At 44.4% G+C, this 20,752-nt stretch overlaps 1 protein-coding gene across 2 annotated transcripts in view; it reads left to right on the top strand.

Moving 5' to 3' along the window:
* PC (pyruvate carboxylase) overlaps nt 1-8,860 on the top strand; it is a 416,466-nt gene extending 407,606 nt beyond the window's left edge. For both annotated transcript variants that reach the window (XM_073665354.1, XM_073665355.1), the window contains exons 19-21: nt 154-399; nt 1,633-1,773; nt 2,621-8,860. In XM_073665354.1, the coding sequence (XP_073521455.1) occupies nt 154-399; nt 1,633-1,773; nt 2,621-2,869 (636 nt within the window). In that variant the 3' untranslated portion in view covers nt 2,870-8,860. The remainder of the gene's footprint in view (nt 1-153; nt 400-1,632; nt 1,774-2,620) is intronic.
* Nucleotides 8,861-20,752: the final 11,892 nt, after the last annotated feature.

Consider the following 20,752-nt stretch of genomic DNA (forward strand, 5'->3'; position numbering starts at 1 on the left):
GTTATAGTTTTCAAGATCTTCGAATTTCCAAACAATTGGAATATTGAATATTTTCAAGTCCTGGACCCAATCTACATAACCAAACCGTATTTAGCACAGGTTGAACAATGCAATTTTGCTCAGAAAATCTCAAGTCTATTATCTTTTTGACAGGTTTTAAAAGACCTGCCGCGCATTGAGGGTAGACCCGGGGCCACGCTGCCACCACTGGACTTTACTAAGCTGGAAGAAGGTTTGAAGAGCAAATATGATGACATCACTCCAGAGGATATTATGTCTGCCGCCATGTATCCTAAAGTATTTGAGGAATACAAGGACTTCAGTACTCAATTTGGTCCTGTAGAATGTCTCAACACTCGACTCTTTTTGGAAGGACCCAATATTGCAGAGGAATTCGAGGTAAGAGTTTATTTAAAAAAAAAATAGTTTAATCTGAAACACAATTAAGTTTAAGAGGTTTGTTTTGGATTTAAAATATTTATACTATAAGCCATGTATTATATGCTATATAATGAAGGATAGTCCTATTCTAATGCGGTTCCCTCGTTCTATGGTGACCTACATTTAGTTCAGTAGAACCACAGGAGGTCCAGGTGGTTGCAGTCAGGATTTTACATTTTATCAACCTGGTTTTCCTACTTATCAATTTTAACCATTTTTAAGGTAGCCAAGTTAAAAAAAACATGCTATAAGAAGCCGAGAAAAGAACAGTAAAATGGATCATTTTTGCCGCTCTTGCAAAAAGCAGTCTCCGTAACCATCCAAGACTTCATATGTTAATGGATTCCAGCCATCATGCGGCATTGTGTCCATGTAAGAATGAAAAAGGTTAATCATGCCACAATATTCTGCTGGCATTGAAACAACTTAGTATAGGGTGATTAATAAGGGATTAGTCTAAGAAATTATTAAAGGGGTTATCCGTCGTATAATATCGATGGCCTATCCTTAGAATAGGTCATCGATGTTTGACCACCACCTTAAAAGGTAGGTCATCAATAATACATGAAGGAAAAATAGAACAAGGTGGTCCAGAATCTGCATGTAGGAATGTTTAAAACCTCACCGTAATTGAAAACTAATTAAAAAAGGAAGTATTAAAAACATCCGAGGTATAGGAGATAACAGGCCTACGCGTTTCGAGTCTATGCAAGTCATGACCCAAGATCATGATTAAGTCCCACATTGACTCGAAACGTGTAGAACCGGAGTCTCCTATATTTTGGATGTTTTTAATATCTTTCCTTTATTAATTTTTCAATACATTTGAGGTTTTAAACATTCCTTTCTCTGGATGCTGGACCACCGTCCTGTTCTGGAGATACTTTCCCAACTCTGGAGTCAACACATATTGGACATTTATGTCTGAGTACATGTCAAAAATGTCCAAGATGGGAATACCCCTCTAAGTGTTGGAGATTATGAAAGCCTACCACCATGAAATAGATGTGGAATCAACAAGGTATGGTGTCTGGGTGCAGTTCTAACGAGGTTACAACCTAGTGATTTGACAAAGGGATGATTCATCTAGAGAAAGTGGGAAGGCATCCCAAGGTCAATGAGAAAAACGCATGTAAATGTAACGATTACTAATCCATCTACTTACCATTCCTTTATCAATGAATTTCTCAGGTGGAATTGGAAAGAGGAAAAACATTACACATTAAAGCGCTCGCTCTGGGGGATCTGAACAAGGCTGGACAAAGAGAAGTCTTCTTTGAGCTCAATGGTCAACTTCGATCCCTCCTTGTTAAAGATACTCAGGCCATGAAGGTAAGGTGCCTTCAAGTAGCTCCTTGGGGGTAGATGCTAATATTAAAAAGTAGGTCATTTCCTGATTACCCATTTCCTTTAAGTCAGGTTTTTATGTTAAATTATTTTTTTTTATTTTGCATATGACCTGTAGTAAAGCTAAAAAAAAGAAAAAAAATGGAAATCTTACAATTTTCACACTGACCTCTATCTATTGAACATTTTAGGGGGAGGAGATGAGCTGTGACATCATTTATTGTGAATAGTAGATCTCTGTATATAGAGGTGTTACCTATCATTGTAATCCTGCCTGTGATGATAATGAGACTGCTGAAAGGTCTTCTGTAAAGAACGGAAACTTAAAGTCTAAAATGGCTCTAGTGGCCAGTGTGAAAATGACAAGACTTCTAAATTATTACTTTAATTACAGATCGTGATATGAAAAAAAAATGCCTTAGTTGTATTTCTGAATGAATGATAAGTTCAGGAGGCAAAAGGAAGACGTGGCTCACAAGTGCAAAAAGAAACATATGTCTCTCATCAGACCTCTTACAAAGTTTCTTATATTTGCTTGTATGCAAAGTTTTATGAAACGGTGACCATTTACGAAGAAATATTACAGGGTTGAAACTCTGTTGTCCATATTCTTAAGGGTCTCAAATTACAGTGATCCTTTCAACATTTTGTATTAAATTGGTCATGTTGCACCCACTACTATGCCTTTACTTGACCTCCCCAGTATAAAAACCAGACAAATTACATTTCCAAATAGTGATCTACAAATAAAGAGAAAAATATAACTTTATAAGTAATTTTGAACATATTCTCAAAGTTATTAATCATTATTTCCTCTCTCCCTTGTCTGCAGGAGATGCACTTCCACCCCAAGGCCTTGAAGGACGTGAAAGGCCAGATTGGAGCCCCCATGCCTGGAAAAGTGATTGACATCAAGGTTAAAGAAGGCCAGACCATTGAGAAAGGACAACCTCTCTGCGTACTGAGTGCCATGAAGATGGAGACCTTGGTAAATTCTCCTGTCTCCGGAACCATCAAGAAGATCTATGTGAAACCCGACATGCATCTGGAGGGAGAAGATCTCTTACTGGAAGTAGAATAAATTGAACATTAAAATTGGAAGAGTTGGAATGGGATTAGTGAAACCCTTAGATTGAGAGGGTGCTGTATACTCATCTCTCCGTCAGTGTAAATGCTTTACATGTGGGTTTAGGGACCTAAAAAAACAAAAATTGATATCTGGATTATTTTCACTTTGCTTGCCTTAAACAAAAAAATAATAATTTGCGAAATAACACACACAAAAGCTTTTTTTTCATGCGAACGATAGGAAAAAAAAAAGTATTTGCCAATCTGTGCTGTTATCTAGGTGCGGAGAAATTGCTCTGCCGGAGATTGAAAAGGAGTTAACGTTTCTCAAAAGTATAAATCTCTCCAATTCCTTTTCTTTAGTGCCAAACGGCAAAAAAAAAAAGCTCAACTTGAAACTCCAGCTCCTTAATGAATAGGGATTAGATATGTATTGGACCCCCTCCCTACATGTTAGATTGGCAATTGCATACAGTGAAGGCTGTGACTGTATCCCTATCATACCAAACAGTACCCGCGATCACTGCCTGCTTACTAACCGCTGCCTTCTTTATCATCCCGTATATCAGCTCACGCAAGATCCTGTAGGAGATTTCAGCACCACGGACATTTGACCATAATTGACCGTTGCAATGGTTTACATCCCACGGTGCACCACCCTGGCACAATAATGCTACATATCCTAAAAAAAAAAATCTATTTTCTTTAAAAGTTTACTACTTTGTTGTTTTGTACTGGAAATTAATGCTTTCGAGGTTATGGTTCTCAATTACGTGACACTATGCAATTAGTTTGTAACATTTTAAGCTTTTGCATTTCTTATCTCTTTGTTTCATTTTATGTATTTTTTATTCTTCTTCATGGCCAACTTAATTCTATTGGTTGCTGTTTGGTGCCTTCAAGACCTGGGATTGTATTATTTTTTTTCTAAGCAATGGTCCATTTAATCCTGGGAGTGCACTAGATGTTCAAGTTGTAAGGCTGTAAATGAATTGTAGCCTCATATTGTAGGCAGAGAGAATGAATTTGATGGCTTATCATGTCCATTACATTTAAGGTATAAGAAATAAGCTGTCATGCGTGTGTACATGAGGAAAAAAAAAACATTTCCTGCCAATATATTTTCAACAGTTTCCCATTCTGTTTTTTTTTTTAGTCTTCAGTTGTCTATCATATCAGCTAATCTACACTTACTAGTTGTCTCTTAAGGCCCCGTCACACTAAGCGATGCAGCAGCGATCCCGACAACGATACGACCTGTCAGGGATCGTTGCTGCATCGCTAATACATCGCTGGTGAGCTGTCAAACTGGCAGGCTCACCAACGATCAGGGGAGCAGCGATATCGTGGAAAGAATCGTTCCACGATGTCCTGCTCCAGTTACCAGCCTGCTGCAAGCAGGAGCAGGCTGGTAACTATGGTAAACATCGGGTTACTAAGTGCGCGTGTGCCCCTAGTAACCCGCTGTTTACCATGGATACCACTCTGCTACGGTGCGCGGGAGCCTCCGAGCACCGTAGCAGAGTGGTATCCATGGTAAACAGCGGGTTACTAAGTGCGCGCGTGCCCCTAGTAACCCGCTGTTTACCATAGTTACCAGCCAGATCGTTGGTCCCGCTGGTCACACACAACGATGTGTGCTGGCCAGCGGGAGGCCAACGACCAAAAAATGGTCCAGGACACTTTGCAGCGATCAGCGACCTCACAGCAGGGGCCTGATCGTTGCAAAGTGTCACACACAGCGACATCGCTGGTGAGGTCGCTGGTGAGTCACCAAAACCGTGACTCAGCAGCGATATCGCTAGCGATATCGCTATGTGAGACGGGGGCTTAACACACACCAGAGCAGAAATCCCTCATCTCTGCTTGTGTCGTCCTTGAGTAGCCCATTTTCAGAAGTAGCAGTAGCATGGGAGGATATTATACAATAGTATTGAGCAGTGTAGATGTGAAATCTGCTTTAGGGTGTAGCTGTGAATCCATCTCCGTATTTGTATTTCTGAGGTTGGGATTATTAATTGGAATTTTTCTTCTAAAAATCATGAAATTCTTCAACTAAATAGCACTTCTGTCAATAGGTTACAATTTTGGATTATTCCTGTCATCATGATGTGGAGTATTCTGATGCTGAAATGCACCGGTTTCTTTTAAGTGTTATTTCTCAGCTGGCTACAGTCTGTCACTGTTTCTGCATAATAATTAGGACTGCCTCGTTTCACATTTCACTTTTGCCTACAAAGTTGCAGTTGTCAGTGTCAAGATGGCTGCCGTCACGCTAAGAAAACCTAATCAAAGACCCCTCTGAGAGAGAGGGAACCTGTGAAGAGCCGTTTGTAAACCATTTGGCAGATGCTGAGGTTGTCAAGGAATGGTGACTGTCGTCGCTCGGATCACTTTATAGACATAATCTGTCTCCGGAGGATGTGTTGAGAGTTTTACGTAAAGACACAGTTTGCTGTATTCACTGAATCAGGAAATAATACTTTTCCAGGGCCAACATTACTTTACGGACACTGTGGGCGACATTTTATGTCGCCATTTTTCTTGGGATACTTAGGTTGGACGGAAAATTGCGATCAAATAGCATCAGCTTATTTCTTACCGAGGATTATCGAAGCCTAAACTTGCCTGCCCTTCAGCACTACAGCTACTAAATTTTAATTTAGGGCAGCAGCGGTGCATTGTGGGAAAAAAAAATCATAGGCATTTAGGGATTGCCAGCTGCTTGTTTAGGCTACCCTTGGTCTCGAGTGCCTTTGGGCTGTGCCTATTTTAAGAATTTTTCACCATCTAACCTCCCTCGCCTAGTAAAGAATTCATAAAGTCTGAGCAGAGAGACGCTCCGCGATGTGTTCTGCATTAAGGCTCTCCGGCCCGTCCCCTCTTTTCACCTTGACTTGTTTAACAACGCTTGCTGATACCTCGAGCGCTCATCGCCAACGCCTCGATCCCCCGTGTTAACCCTTCGCTTGCTGGAGAATTTGGTCTCCTGTGTCCCAAATGCAGCGGACTGCATGTCACTTATCAGTCTACGACTGCCATCGCTTATCTCATCTCCGGTTTATCTGCAAGAAGCGACTCCAAACGCGTCGCTAAATGTTCCGCATTTTAATTGTTTCAAAAGTCATCGGAGACTCCACTACATAGGCTGCTATTACCTCTCCCCCTCCTCCCCTTATGTCAGATCGGATGATTGCTACAACGTGAATAGGTAAAGGTCTTTGTATTTTTCCAATTTAACGTTGATCTGTTCACAGATTCGTTCTGTGTGAAGAGCCCGTGGGCCGTATTTAGCACAGCACTTCGTAAGAGCTCTGACCTTTCAATATCTGAAATACAATGAACTGTATGTGAACCCGGTTGGGTCAGATAGTGATAAATGTGATGTCTGATGTGCAGCCGGTGTCATGGCTGCCACTATTACAGATCTCCCTCCATGTGCAGTTTTTTTTTTTTTTAATTTAAAAGAAAAAGGTCAGGAGACTATTACAAATGAAAACTAATGCGATGGCCGTGTAAGTCCCAGAAAAAAAAGAAAATAAAAGTGATCCCATTTTTTTTTTTAGTAATAGGATACATCAGAGCTGAGAAATCAAGCTGTGAAGTCTATATGCACATAAACCTGGAAGTGCATCAACACACCCCATATTTAATTCTAGGCTACTTTTACTTATGGTTTCAAAGCTTGATTTCTCTGCACTGGCACACTGGATTAAAATGATACCTGTTTTATAGTAATCTGACCTGGCTTCATTGTATCAGTGCTGAGAAATCAAGCTTTGAAGCCACATCAGATTACTATGAAGCCACTTTGGATTAAAATGATACTTGTTGCATAGTAAGCCGTTGTGGCTTCACAGCTTGATTTCTCAGCACTGGTACAATGAAACTACGTTGGATTACTTTAAAACTGGTATCAATTTAATCCAAAAATTGATTTCTAATTTTTAGCACATTGGATTAAAATGATACCTGTTTTAAAATGAGAGCAACGTGCCAGCACTGAGAAATCAAGCTTTGGATTAAAATACTAATTTTATAGTAATCCGACATTGCTTCAATGTATCAGTGATGAGAAATCAAGCTTTGAAGAAACATCGGATTACTATGAAACGGGTAGAATTTTAATCCAATGTGTCTACACTGAGAAATCAAGCTTTAGATTAAAATTACACCAATGTTATAATAATCCAATGTGGCTTTAATCTAAAGCTTGATTTCTCGGCACTGGCACATTGGATTAACATGATTCCTGTTTTAAAGTGATACTAATGTGCCAGTGCTGAGAAAGTAAGCTTTACAGCCACATCGGATTACTATGAAGCAGGTATCCCTTCAATCCAATGCGCCAGTGCTGAGAAATCAAGCTTTGAAGTCACATGTTAAAGTAGCCAAGAATTAAATGAGGTGTGTCGATGCACTACTTTTAAATGTGGCTTCAAAGCTTGATTTTTCAGCACTGGCACGTGGATTAAATTGATGCCCATTTCATAGTAATCCAATGTGGTTTTAAAGCTTGATTTCTCAGCGCTGGCACATTGTAGCCACGTTGAATTACTATAAAACTGGTATTATTTTATACCCATAGCTTGATTTCTAAGCTCTGGCATATTGGCATCATTTTAAAACCGAGATCATGTTAATCCAATGCGCCTGCCGTGAGAAATCAAGCCGTGAAGAAATATGTAATCTAGCCTAGAAGTGCACTGGGGGCATGTAGCTGAGTATAATTAACACGCCCCCATGCACTTCTTTTGAAAATCTGCATGTGGTTTCAAAGCAATATTTCTCAGCGCCAGCACACTGGGTTAAAGTGACACCTGCTTTGTAATTATCCAGTGTGCCAGAACGGAGAAATAAAATTGACATGTTGGAAATTAGTACCTTGGAGCAGGTCTATGCACATGGGAGTGTAATGGACATGCCCACAATGCACTTCTAGGCTAATTCACATCTGTCTTCAAAGCTTGATTTCTCAGATATCATTTGTATTGTTCTATGTGCCAGTGCTGAGAAATCAAGCTTTTGAGGCACCATGTAAATTAACAGAGAAATACATTCAGGGCTTGTCTATGTAATTGACTCTCACGCTGCACTTCTAGGCTAGTGTGCGTGAGGTTTCAAAGCTTGATTTCTCATTGCCGGTCCACTTAGTCTATGCAAAAATGTACTCTGCCCATTGAATCCCTATCCAATACGAGCATCCAGTCTGTTGCGCACTAGAGCTCGCTGTGCTGGGAATGCAGATGGGTTGTATGAATTTATCTAAGATTTGCTTTTTTACCTACATTAGTTTAATAGTTGCAGCAGCAAGTATTTTATTGTATTGGACCATGTCGTAGCCTGTGCCCGCCGTGCAAGTCTTTTGCCACTGTTCACGTGGGGTACAGGGAACGTGATGTTTACACTGCTTACCCTTGCAGGCTTTTAGGGTGTCTAACCTCAATTCTCTGGGTGTTGATGTTCCCCCTCTCCCTACTTATGGACCACCTTATGGTTGTATCACTATATTTTGTAACCCTGGTTGCAATAGATGTTTACCGTTCTATCAGATTTGTGCTTTTTTTAAAAAAAAAAGCCGCATTGGTGTTCATTTACGGAGAAATATTGGCGCCCAAGAGGGGACGTTCTCTCTGTAGAGTTTGTGCTTTTAGTCAATGTAGTAGAACTGCTATAGAGACATCATCCCCTTCTCTCCACTCCATATGGTAGGGTAGAAAGGAATAATAACCATTAATAGCAAGTAGCCATAATGGTGAAGTTTGTAACCCCGAATCATTGTTAACCGTGGACCATTAACTTTTGTAATACCAGTATTTTGTTACCTTGTTTACATCATTAACTAACTGGATCATGTCGCCATTGTCGAACGCTAGCGGAATAACAAAAAGGAACGTAGAATGTCTTGCGTGTACAGGATGAATATTACTTTTTGGAAAACCTTCATTATGGATGTGACTTAACCTAGTGTTTATCCACTGGAAATAAAGCTGAAATGATTACATCTCCTTCCTCTGCATTCATTTATTGCTTCAGGACTTTTCTTTTGAAATGTAAATTTCGCGGGAAAACAGAGAAGGCATGGCATACACCTGAAAGAGAAAAAAATCACAATCCTACATGAAAGAGGGGGTAAAGATTTAACATTTTTGTACTTTGGATAAAATCGATGATTTGTATGATAAATTGAAGGAATAATTTTGTATGGATGTTATGTATAGATTATAGTGACATCTAGGAGATAAAGGTTTTTTTTGTCAATCTCACAAGTTATCCTCTATTCATTGGATAACTTGGTTCTCTCTGGGGTTCAAGTGATCTGTAGAACTGGATCCTACAGAGTCCAGTCTAATAATAATAATAATAATAATAATAATAATATAGCACTATTGATTCCATGGGGCTGTACATGAGGGGTTACGTACAAAATACAGATATCAGTTACCGTTAAACTATCAATGATAGACTGGTATAGAGGGAAGAAGACCCTGCCTTTGCGGGATTACATTCTCCAGAGCAGAGGTGCGCATACTCTACCTATGGGTCTGCCGGAGTAGGCAGGGTTCAGCACTCTATTTCCGACAGTCCCATAGACAATGAATGAAGTGAAGGCAGTGTTGATCGCTCTACTTTTTCCGACAGTCCCATAGACAATGAATGAAGTGAAGGCAGTGTTGATCGCTCTACTTTTTCCGACAGTCCCATAGACAATGAATGAAGTGAAGGCAGTGTTGATCGCTCTACTTTTTCCGACAGTCCCATAGACAATGAATGAAGTGAAGGCAGTGTTGATCGCTCTACTTTTTTCAACCGTTCCATAGACAATGAATGGAATGGAGGAAAGGTACAGCACTCTTTCCGACCGTTCCATAGACAATGAATGGAGTGAAGGTAGTGTTGATCGCTCTACTATTTCCGACAGTCCCATAGACAATGAATGGAGTGAAGGTAGTGTTGATCGCTCTACTATTTCCGACAGTCCCATAGACAATGAATGGAATGGAGGCAGTGTTGATCGCTCTACTTTTTCCGACAGTCCCATAGACAATGAATGAAGTGAAGGCAGTGTTGATCGCTCTACTTTTTCCGACAGTCCCATAGACAATGAATGAAGTGAAGGCAGTGTTGATCGCTCTACTTTTTCCGACAGTCCCATAGACAATGAATGAAGTGAAGGCAGTGTTGATCGCTCTACTTTTTTCAACCGTTCCATAGACAATGAATGGAATGGAGGAAAGGTACAGCACTCTTTCCGACCGTTCCATAGACAATGAATGGAGTGAAGGTAGTGTTGTTCGCTCTACTATTTCCGACAGTCCCATAGACAATGAATGGAGTGAAGGTAGTGTTGATCGCTCTACTATTTCCGACAGTCCCATAGACAATGAATGGAATGGAGGCAGTGTTGATCGCTCTACTTTTTCCGACAGTCCCATAGACAATGAATGAAGTGAAGGCAGTGTTGATCGCTCTACTTTTTCCGACAGTCCCATAGACAATGAATGGAATGGAGGAAAGGTACGGCACTCTTTCCGACAGTTCCATAGAAAATGAATGGAGTGAAGGCAGTGTAGATCGCTCTACTATTTCCAACAGTTACATAGACAATGAATGGAGTGAAGGTAGGGTATAGCGCTCTTCTATATCTGACAGTCCCATAGACCATGAATGGAGTGGAGGCTGAGAATGCGCTCCTCCACTCTATAAAAGATTGGGCTCTGCAGAGCCTGGGTCCTCAGGATCATTGGGGAATCTCGGTAGTCAGCAACTTGTGATAGGAGAGGTGTTCCCAAAATCCCAAGTGAAGTCCTCCATGCCTTCAATAACGCATGATTGACACGAGCGTCTGTTTCTAACTAGAAATCCAACATTAAAAAATATTACAATAAAAAGTATATAAAACTAGTTTAAAGAAAAGGAAAATATAGTAAGAATACATTTAGAGGTGTAATCCTATTCAATCCCTGATACCAGTTATGCTCAGCTAAACATATTAAAGATTTCCTATCTCACACAACGATTGCATACGATGAGCCACCTTATGATTGATGGTGGTCCAACCTCAGTGAGAATGGAGGGGGGACGCAAGGCACATATGGCACCGCATAGTCTTCCATTTTTCTGCACAGCAGAACTCTCGATCAACTGCCAGTACGGGGATCTACAGTCTGTCCAACTCACTTGAAGGGGGCTATTCTGTTGTTCCCAATGAACACGGCTCCATTAATGGTCTGCAGGACTGTCTGAAAAAGTTGAGAACATAGCTTGGCAGCCCTCTATTCTGGAGTGGCAGCATGAATGCTCCACCATCGCTCCTCACCAGGAATAAAAAAGCTCCCTTTTCTGCGGATTGGTGCAGGCCCCAGCGATCGGAGCTCCACCGATCAATAAGTTATCAGCCAACCAATAGATAGGAAAATGAAGCCAAACTAAAGGGGCCATCGCCTAATACAAAATGTGACTTTACTCAGAAGTCCAAGGGTGCTTTCACATTGCGTTCCATTACCCGTTCACTGGCCCTGTTGGGGCTTACTTCCGATCTCATCGGATAACGGGATTTGGATGTATGCGTCGGCGGGACCATAGACTATAATGATGCCGGCAGAGTGAACGTGCCCTCTGTCGTGCATCATTTTTTGGAGTATACGCCTACTGGAGACCGACACCCAGATGCAGTCTACTAAGTCTGTGTCCACCTCCAGTAGGCGTATATGCCCAAAAGTGATGCACGTTCACTCTGCCCGCACCATTACAGTCTATGGCCCCGTTGGTACATATGTCTGAATCCCGTTTTGCAGGGGGCTTGGACATGAGCCCCGACGGGGCCACTGAACGCAATGTGAAAGCACCCCAAGTCAAGGACAGAAGATGTAAAAATCCCCGAAAATGATAAATAAGTGCACGATCTCAAAAAAATAATTAAAAAAGCAGTAACCAGATATAGGTCCTTCCATCATAGTTGGAAATGTTGGTCTGTGCACCATCTACTTTTCTCCATACAGTAGGAGGAACTGGAGCAATGTACTGTATGGAGAAAATCCATGCACATGGTAATCTGGGGTTTTCCTAGCATGGTACGCAATAAACTAGTCAGAGAGGGATTTTGTGTGTGTATGTACCTTTAAGGAGTGACAGCAGTTAAGCTGAGAAAATATTGCTTTGGAGAGGTGGGAATTACGCCTCTGTGCAGACTGGCAGGTCCTATCCTTGAACTCTTCTATAAATAACAGTTGTCGGAGACTCAAAAGAAGCAACAAAAGTAGAAATCATTTCTAGAAAAGGCTCATGGAAACAATGGGAGAATCTTAGGAAGCGACTGTAGTGAATGTGACGTTATTTTTTTTTTATTTCACTTCTAAGCAATTGTATAGTAAAACCTTCATTCCTTCACCAATGTTCCAGCAAGAGGAAAGATCATCAGTCTCTAACAGGCTAATTCAAAAGTGGCATCCAATATTTCTTAAAAATGTTTGCTGGATTGATAAAAATGCCAATATCTCTTTAAAGAAGCACTCCCTGCATGAGTCCTCATTAGAGCTACAAGGCATCACTGAAAAGTCCCAGCTAGCCCAGCTCCACCCCCTCTACACCTCCTGAGCCGGCTGCTGTACAATTGTAGTTCTAGTGATGACTCATGCAGGGAAAAGAGAGGAGAGTGGAGAGAGAGAGGAGGTGAAGGGGAGCTGTGGTTCCTTCTCAGCCCAGCTCCACGGGAAAGGAGAAGAAGGAGGAACAGAAAAGAGGAGAAGAAGAGTCAAAGGAACAGAGGGGCTCAGGAACAAGAAGGTGGAAGGGACCCTAAGAGCCCATGAGAATACCGGGTGAAGGGTCAGGCAGATTAAGGGTGCCGGATCCCAAGTTGGTGGAGTAGAAACAACCCTCAGCCAAAGACCGGAGGCTGTGACCATTTATTGGTGTAGCACCTCATCAAACCTGCTAGGAAGGCACCATAAAGGACAGCGGGGAACGGGGCCCATGTTTACCCGCGCAGATCCGCGGCAGCTGGACAAAAGTGGGTCACTGGTGAGGCAGGCCAGAGGAAGGATTGAAGGGGGTCCTGAGCCATACTTCTGAGCTGCCTGGGAGTTGACCGAGCCCCACACCTGGTGGACGCAGCACGGCTCGGGCGGTCACTGCTGACAGAAGTGACCCGGAACAAATGAACTGTGAGTAAAGACCCTGGACTGTAACTTGTTGTCTGAGTGCTCCTTCGCGCCTCCAGCACTACCGGTACTGGAACTCTCACCACCATCGCTCCCACCATTCACTACACTGCCCTGGGGCCGCACTCTTCCCGTGGGGAGTCACACTATCCCAGCTGCATACATCATCAGCCCCAGTGGTCTGCCTTGCAGCAGCGGTTCCTAATAACCGCAATCCACGGGTGGCGTAGTCGGACAGAACCTAAAACATCTAAAAGACTGCCACTGGTCTGACCACCCTGAGCCACGGGACCGGGTCGCCACTACTACCCCCATCGTCTCCCTACTGCCCGGTTCCGAGAGCCCCACGGGCCAGGGTGCGAGTCAATATAATAAGAGGAAAATGAAAGCGGAATGTAGAAATTCTCCTCTGATCACACAGGATGTTGCTGGTTGCTGTAGTGTTAGGTATGGGAGGATTTTCTCTGCCTAAAAGGCTCATTCCGAGGAGCTTATTAAAATATCCGTGTGCAAAATTGATAGCATACATAGTATATGTGCTCTAACACAATTCAATTTCTGTAATTCTCATGAAAGTTTTTACACAAAAACAGTTAGTCCAAGTGTGTGTGTATATATCTATATATATATATATATATATATATATATATATTCAGCGTGCACCAGTCAGATCCATTTTTCTGATTAGCATCTTCTATTAGTCAATGGGAGTATATCAGGGCTACTGTCCATATATCATGTAGTTTTCTATTGTAGTTACCATATTAAAAGGGCCAAATAGTTTCCTATTAAATCAAAGATGCCTCCATTTTTAATTTTGCATTAATAATTATTGATTATGTAATCAGTTCGTTTTAATACAAAATTAAATGTACCACTTTATTAGTTTTTTATTTATTCATTTTTACATTGGCCACTGGGGGCTACCATTTTTATTTGGGGGGGTGTGTAAAAATCTAAGCAGCACTCTTACCTCACTTATGGCAGTCCTGGCCATAAGAGACAGGAGTCGGTCACCTCTCTAACATTAGATGCCGCTCCTCCTTCCCCTAGCTGTGACTTGGGCACGTCTCCTGGGCTGTCCAGGTCGCAGCTGTGGGAGGAGACCGCGGCCATCTTTGTGCAGCTCGCAGTGAGTATCACAGAGCATAAAGACACAGCACTGCGTGGGGGCGTGGAAGGTGAGTAGAAGCTTTTTTTTTTTCCTTTGCATTGAATATATGGGCGCATATACTCAGGATGGAGGGGCCATGTATTAAGATGAAGGCATATGCTAGGATGGGGTGGGGCCATATACCATGATGCACTATATGACACCATTACACTGTGGGGCACTATATGAGGCCATTATTCAGAGGGCTTGGCAACTCTGATGAGCGGTGTAGTTACTGAGGTAACTGCTCATCACAGCTGCCACGTCTCGTGGAGCGCAGCGGAACCCGGAGTGGCTGCGGCTACGGCCTATGGAGAGTCGTTCTCTGAACAAGGCTCCATAGCCTTTGGCACCCAAGAAAAACAATAACTGGTCCGGCATAAAACACGACATCACACAGTGACGTTTATGTAAAAAGAGTCATGGTTGTGACTAGTGATGAGCGAGCATGCTCGCTACTGCTCGGTGCCCGCGAGAGCATCTCACTGCTCGAGATGCTCGGCGCTCGCCGAGTATTTCCGGGGTTGCTCAGCGGGAGATCAGGTCCCTTCCCTGCATGTTTGGTGCTCTGTAAAGAGCACATGAACATGCAGGGATTGCCTGCCACTCACTGTAATGCCACAGCCATGTTGGTGTTTAGGTCCTTTCCGTATTACAGCGCTAAAAATACAGCTATTTAAAACTGTGGTTTGTCCGTCACACGGATCACATACAATTGCGGTGAAAATGCTGCCATTTCTAGCCTCCATTGAAATTTTGTTTGTGTGTCAGTACAGCTATTGACACCAGTTCGCTGTTCAAAATAGTTACCTACAGTCCAGGTATTTAAAACGGTGGTTTGTCCGTCACAACGATCACATATAAGTTCGCTCCAAATTCAGCCATTTGTAGTGAGCGTGGAAGATGCTGTCCTACATTTAAAATGGGCAAGGCACGTGGCAAGAGACGGGGAACTGGACGTGATGGTGATGGTGCATGCAGAGGCCGAGGCCGTGGGCAAGCTGAAATTGTGCCACAATAAACACCCACATCTTCTCGCTCGACCTTCCGGTCCCAATTAATAGGGGACCGCAGAACACCACTATTGAACCCAGAGCAGTGTGAAAAGGTTATTGGTTGGATAGCGGATAATGCTTCCAGTCACTTAGCCACCACCACCACCCTGTCTTCCACACGGTCAAGTCTCAGTAGCTGTGAGTCTGGACCACATATTCCTCACCCTGATCCTCCTTCCTCCCACCATGCTGAGTGCCCAGAGACAACTGATCCCACACTTGGACACTCCAAAGAGCTGTTCACTTTTCCATTTATAGATTTGGGCCTCTCGCCCGGTCCACTTGAAGCGGGGCAAGAGGAGATCGCATGTAGCGATGCCCAAATATTTGAGCAGCCACGGTCACACGAAGGCGACGGTGGGAAAGGGTCACAAGAGGTGGACGATGATGAGACACAATTGCCAGAAAGTCTGGAGGAGGACCAGGGTGTGGAAGTGGAAGACAAGGTGGTGGATGATATAGTAACTGACTCAACCTGGCAGGAGGACATGCAGAGCGAGGACAGCAGCACACAGGAGGAGGGAGGCAGAGCACCCCAACAGGCAGGAAGAAGCAGTGTGGTGGCCACAGACAGAAGGCAGGCAACCGTTCCCCGTAACACCAACACGAAGGAAGTTGCCACTACAACTGTTCCTCTTCCTGAGTCTGGTTGTTTTTTAAAGACTCTGCCGATAACCCCAAAAAGGCCATTTGCACCACCTGCCAGGCCAGCATCAGCAGGGGTAGCAAAACTACCAGCCTGACCACCACCAGCATGAACAGGCACATGGCAGCAAAACACCCGACTTTGTGGGCCGAACCCCAGGATCCAGGAACAGTGTCTGCAGGTGGCACCACTGCTTCTTCCGCTGTTGTGCATGCAAGCCAATCCCCTGTCCATGGTGCATGTGAAGATGCCTCCTGCCCTGCACCTGTCGTTGCACACTCTCACGTAGCAGCATCAGGAAGCACGTCGTTGTCCCTGTGCACCGTTCAGTTGTCCATACCCCAGTCCTTGTAACGCAAGCGCAAATACGCAGCCAACGCCCCACAGGCCACACTACTAAATTCCCACATTTCACAACTGCTTGTGCTCGTAATATTGCCTTTTAGGCTCATGGAGATGGAAGCTCTCTGCAACCTGATGACGGGGCCGTCCCTTGGTACTCGGTCCCCAGCTGCCACTATTTCTCCCAGTTTGCCGTCCCAGCATTACACAAGGACATGTCCCAAAACATTAGCCATGCCCTCAACAACGCAGTTACCGGGAAAGTCCACTTAACCATGAACATGTGGACAAGTGCTTGTGGGCAGGGACAGTACATCTTGCTGACAGCACACTGTGTTAACAGAATGTAAGCCGGGACCCAGTCGGACCTTGTGATGGAACACGCCCTCCCGATGCCAAGGATTGCGGGTCCTAGGTCAATCAGGGTTGCCCCCACAGTCTACAGCTCCTGCATCTCAGCCTCCTCCTCCTCTTCAGCCACCATCTCCGAAATGACTACATCAGTCACAAGCTGGAAGCACTGCAGCACTGCCTCGGCCAAGCGGCACTAGGCTGTGCTAATATGCTTAACTGACAAACCGCACAATGCTGAAGAGTTGTGGACAGCTCTGAAAGAGCAAGGAGATCTGTGGCTCACACCGCTGAACCTACAGCCAGGCATGGTCGTGTGTGACAATGGCCGGAACCTGGTTGCGGCTCTGAGGCGAGGCGAGCTCACACACGTACCATGCCTGGCCCATGTGCTTAACCTCGTGGTTCAGCGGTTTCTCAAATCCTACCCGGAGCTGCCGGATCTGCTTGTTAAAGTATGCCGTCTGTGTGCCCATTTTAAAAAGTCACCTACATCTTCCTCCGCCCTTGCCGTGTTTCAGCAGCATTTGCAGCTTCCGGCTCACAAACTCGTGTGTGATGTCCCCACGCGTTGGAACTCTACACTGCAGATGTTGCAAAGGATTTGTGAGCAGAAAAGGGCAGTTGTTGAGTACCAGCATCAACAAGGCCGTCGGTATTCAGTTCAGACTCCACACATAAGACCTCAAGAGTGGACATGGATGTCAGACATATGTACCATCCTCCAAAACTTTGACGACTCCACCAAGATGGTTAGCGGCGATGATGTCATAATTAGCGTCACCATCCCGCTTCTCTGTCTTCTGAAATGCTCTCTGCTCACAATCAAAGAGGATGCATTGCAGGCGGAGCACGATGAGATGAAGCAAGGAACCATACAGGGTGATTACACACAGCCAAGCCTCATCTCATCCCAACGTGGATTGGGTGACAATGAGGAGGAGGAGGAAGAACAGGAGCTAGTTTCATGCACTATAGACGGTACTACCTGCACAACTGTCATACCGTTTGTTTAGCGTGGATGGCCTGAGGACAGAAAGGAGGAGGAAGAGGAGGAGAAGAGCATGTTCAGTCGTCCTCTTGGTGAGGACACGGAAGTCTTGCCTGTTAGCAGTCTGGCACGCATGGCTGAGTTTATGTTACGCTGACTTTCCCATGACCCTCGCGTTCTCAAAATTTTGGGTGACAGTCATTACTGGTTGGTGATACTTCTAGACCCACGCTACAAGGAGAACTTTATATCTCTTATTCCTGAGGTGGACAGGTCTACAAAAATGGGTCAGTACCAGAAGGCCCTTGTTGCAGAGCTATTAAAAAAATTCCCATCTTAAAACGCTGGCAGCAGAGGTCATCCGCCTGTCAACTTAAAATGCTGACTGGCTCACTCTTATAAAAATGAACAAGGGTTGGATTGGACCAGACTTCTCAACACCACCGAATGATAGCAGCGTAACATAAACTCAAATCCAGTGTCTTTTTTTGGGAGGTATATTCCCATGCACCTTTTCACACCTACACATGGGTATACACTTCCTGATTTTGGCTATTTGCTCTTGTCCTCCTCCTTCTCCTCATCCTCATCCTCCACCACCATATCACCAGTGTGACAGTGATCAGTGATGCAACACCCACATCATTTTTTTAAAGGGTGTTTATGATGCCCGTAAAAAAATTTTTTTAGGCCGTATGTTCATGTATACCCCCAGGGGTAAATGTTTGTCAGCCCATACACTTAGTGCATGGGCATTACAAGTATAGGAGACCCGCTCCTTTCTAATGGGAAAAATTTTTTATGAGGCCCTCTAAGTCTCTTCCAAGGGGAATTGGAGTGCCTCCAAATTTTTGGCAGCTTATGCATTCACTGCATAGGCAAACAGTATGGGAGACTCTCTCCTTTCTAAAGGGAATTTGTCGTTACTGTGGCCCTGCTCTATGTGTCTTTAAATTGTTAGTGGGGTTTTTCCTAAATTTGGTCAGCCGTTGGACTCACTGCATACCCTATAACTGTATAGCAGACTCTCTCCTTTCTAATGGGAACATGTCGTACTCGTTACTGTGGCCCTGCTCTATGTGTCTTTCAGAGTCCCTCCATCATCAATGAAACAGGATGTGCCACACACAACATTGCCAGATAAGTTTGTAAAATGTTAAAATGACATTTCCCGGTGAATGCATTTGCCTTAAAAAATAACGTAAAAAAAAAACAGTAGGATCTTTCTTTAGTATAAAAACAGAGTCGCCAATGTAACCTCAATTTAATCACATTGTTCAGCTCCTGCACCTCCACCTCCATCTCCGAAATGACCACATCAGTCACAATCTGACAGGACTGCAGCACTGCCTTGGCTAAGCGGCAACAGGCTGTGCTGAAGATAACATGCTTAATCCTTAGGTGACAAACCGCCCACTGCTGCAGAGTTGTTGAAAGCTGTAACACAGCAGCCTGATCTATGGCTCTCACCGCTGAACATACAGCCAGGCATGGTTGTGTGTGACAATGGGCAGAACCTGGTGACAGAGAAATGACAGATGGAGTAGATACGGTTTCCCTCTATGCCAGTCCTTTCACTGATCTAAAGAATATGGCTGTGGAGAAATACAACTCCCACTGAGAAGCAGTTTCAAACTGAAAAACATTGGGCCCACCAGAGGATTTGATTCTGAGGGCTCACCTTTTTCCCCCGTCCAAGAGCCCCATAGATGCTGCAAAATTTGCGCTATCATGAACTCTCCTGATGGAGAAGCCAGGGCCCACCCGAGGGCTCTCTGGTGGGACTGTCCAACCCTGCGGAGAAGCAGTCCTGGCTAGTGTTGAGCCACCCCCGTAGTGTTCGAGTTCGGTTCGGTTCGTCGAACACCCTTGTGTTCGCCGAACTGTTCGTCGAACTGTTCGTCGAACACCTTCGAACACCGTTAAAACCAATGGCAGGCAAACAAAAACACATAGAAACACATAGAAAACACCTTCAAAGGTGTCCAAAAGCTGACAAACTGCTCAGAAGACACAACTAACACATGGAAAAGTGACAAGTACATATAGTCATGCGAAAAGAAAAGAGGTGGAGGAGTAAAAGGAGGGGGAGACACAGATATAGGCATGTCATGCCCTTCTAAAATCCAAAAAGTGAGAAGCCGAGACGGCCAGTCCGCTCCTGCCCGTGCCACCTCCGTGTCGCCGGGTTTGTGCCAGAGCCGCGGTGAACCCTGACGGCCAGCCCCCCTCTCCCAATACTGGTGCCTGTCCGCTGGTGGGTCGAGAGAGCCCCCCTGTGGTGGAGGCAGCTCTAAGCTTTTTAATTTAAATTGTCCCTCTAATTTGAATGAATACACTTTAAATCCATTTACAAGGATCTATTGGAGGGCAAGTCTCATGCCAGCAGCCGCGTAAATCCAGCTCCAGTAGCGTCCACTAAAGCTGCTGCAGTTAAAAAGCTTTTATAAGGATCGAGCTCGGCTGTCCACCGCAAGGCATCCTAGTGCCAGTCCCAGCCCCTATGCCTTGGGGTGCCTCCTGATGCTCTTCACTAAGTATCCCGTGGTCCCGAAGCATTTCCTTTGAAAAAATTAAGTGTCCAAACTACAGGTGGTGTAGCTTGCTTAACAGCCGGGATAATCCGCTGACTAGCAGACACTGCTACTAGGCACAAAGTATTTCCTGGGCTAGATGCAGTTAAAAATTTGTAAGTAGATACTCTCGTTGGATGCTGAGAAAGCATTCCATAGAGTCTCCTGGCACGCCATATATGATTCTCTTAAAAAGCTTGGGGTAGGGGTCTAGGGGACCCTTTTATAGCCAAAATCACGGCCCTGTATCACAATACGTCACCTAGGCTGAAGATAAATGGAACTGTAGCACCGAGGGCTCGGTTGCTACAGACGTATTGCACCTCACCCAGAGGTGTGATATCTCACTCTCAGATAAGGATGGAGTGTGGATCAGGACCCGACACCTGCATGCATTACACCACATTGCCGTGGGGCAGGGCGACCAATATGCCCCTGAGATGGGCACGACAGTCCCTGTCCCTGGCTGGAGTGGGGGGAGGGAACACTGAGGAAGGGGAACCCTGCAGTGCAGGAGCAGGGAGGAAGCAGTTCCTGGGTGCATTGAGAAGGGAGTATAAAAGGTGGGCACCATCTTAGTTCAGTGCAGAGAAGTCTGAGCAGAAGTGGCAGGGAGCAGGGG

This window comes from Phyllobates terribilis, unplaced genomic scaffold (assembly GCF_046119375.1).
Source record: "Phyllobates terribilis strain yellow unplaced genomic scaffold, ASM4611937v1 Scaffold_211__1_contigs__length_3443825, whole genome shotgun sequence".
Classification (NCBI taxonomy): domain Eukaryota; kingdom Metazoa; phylum Chordata; class Amphibia; order Anura; family Dendrobatidae; genus Phyllobates; species Phyllobates terribilis.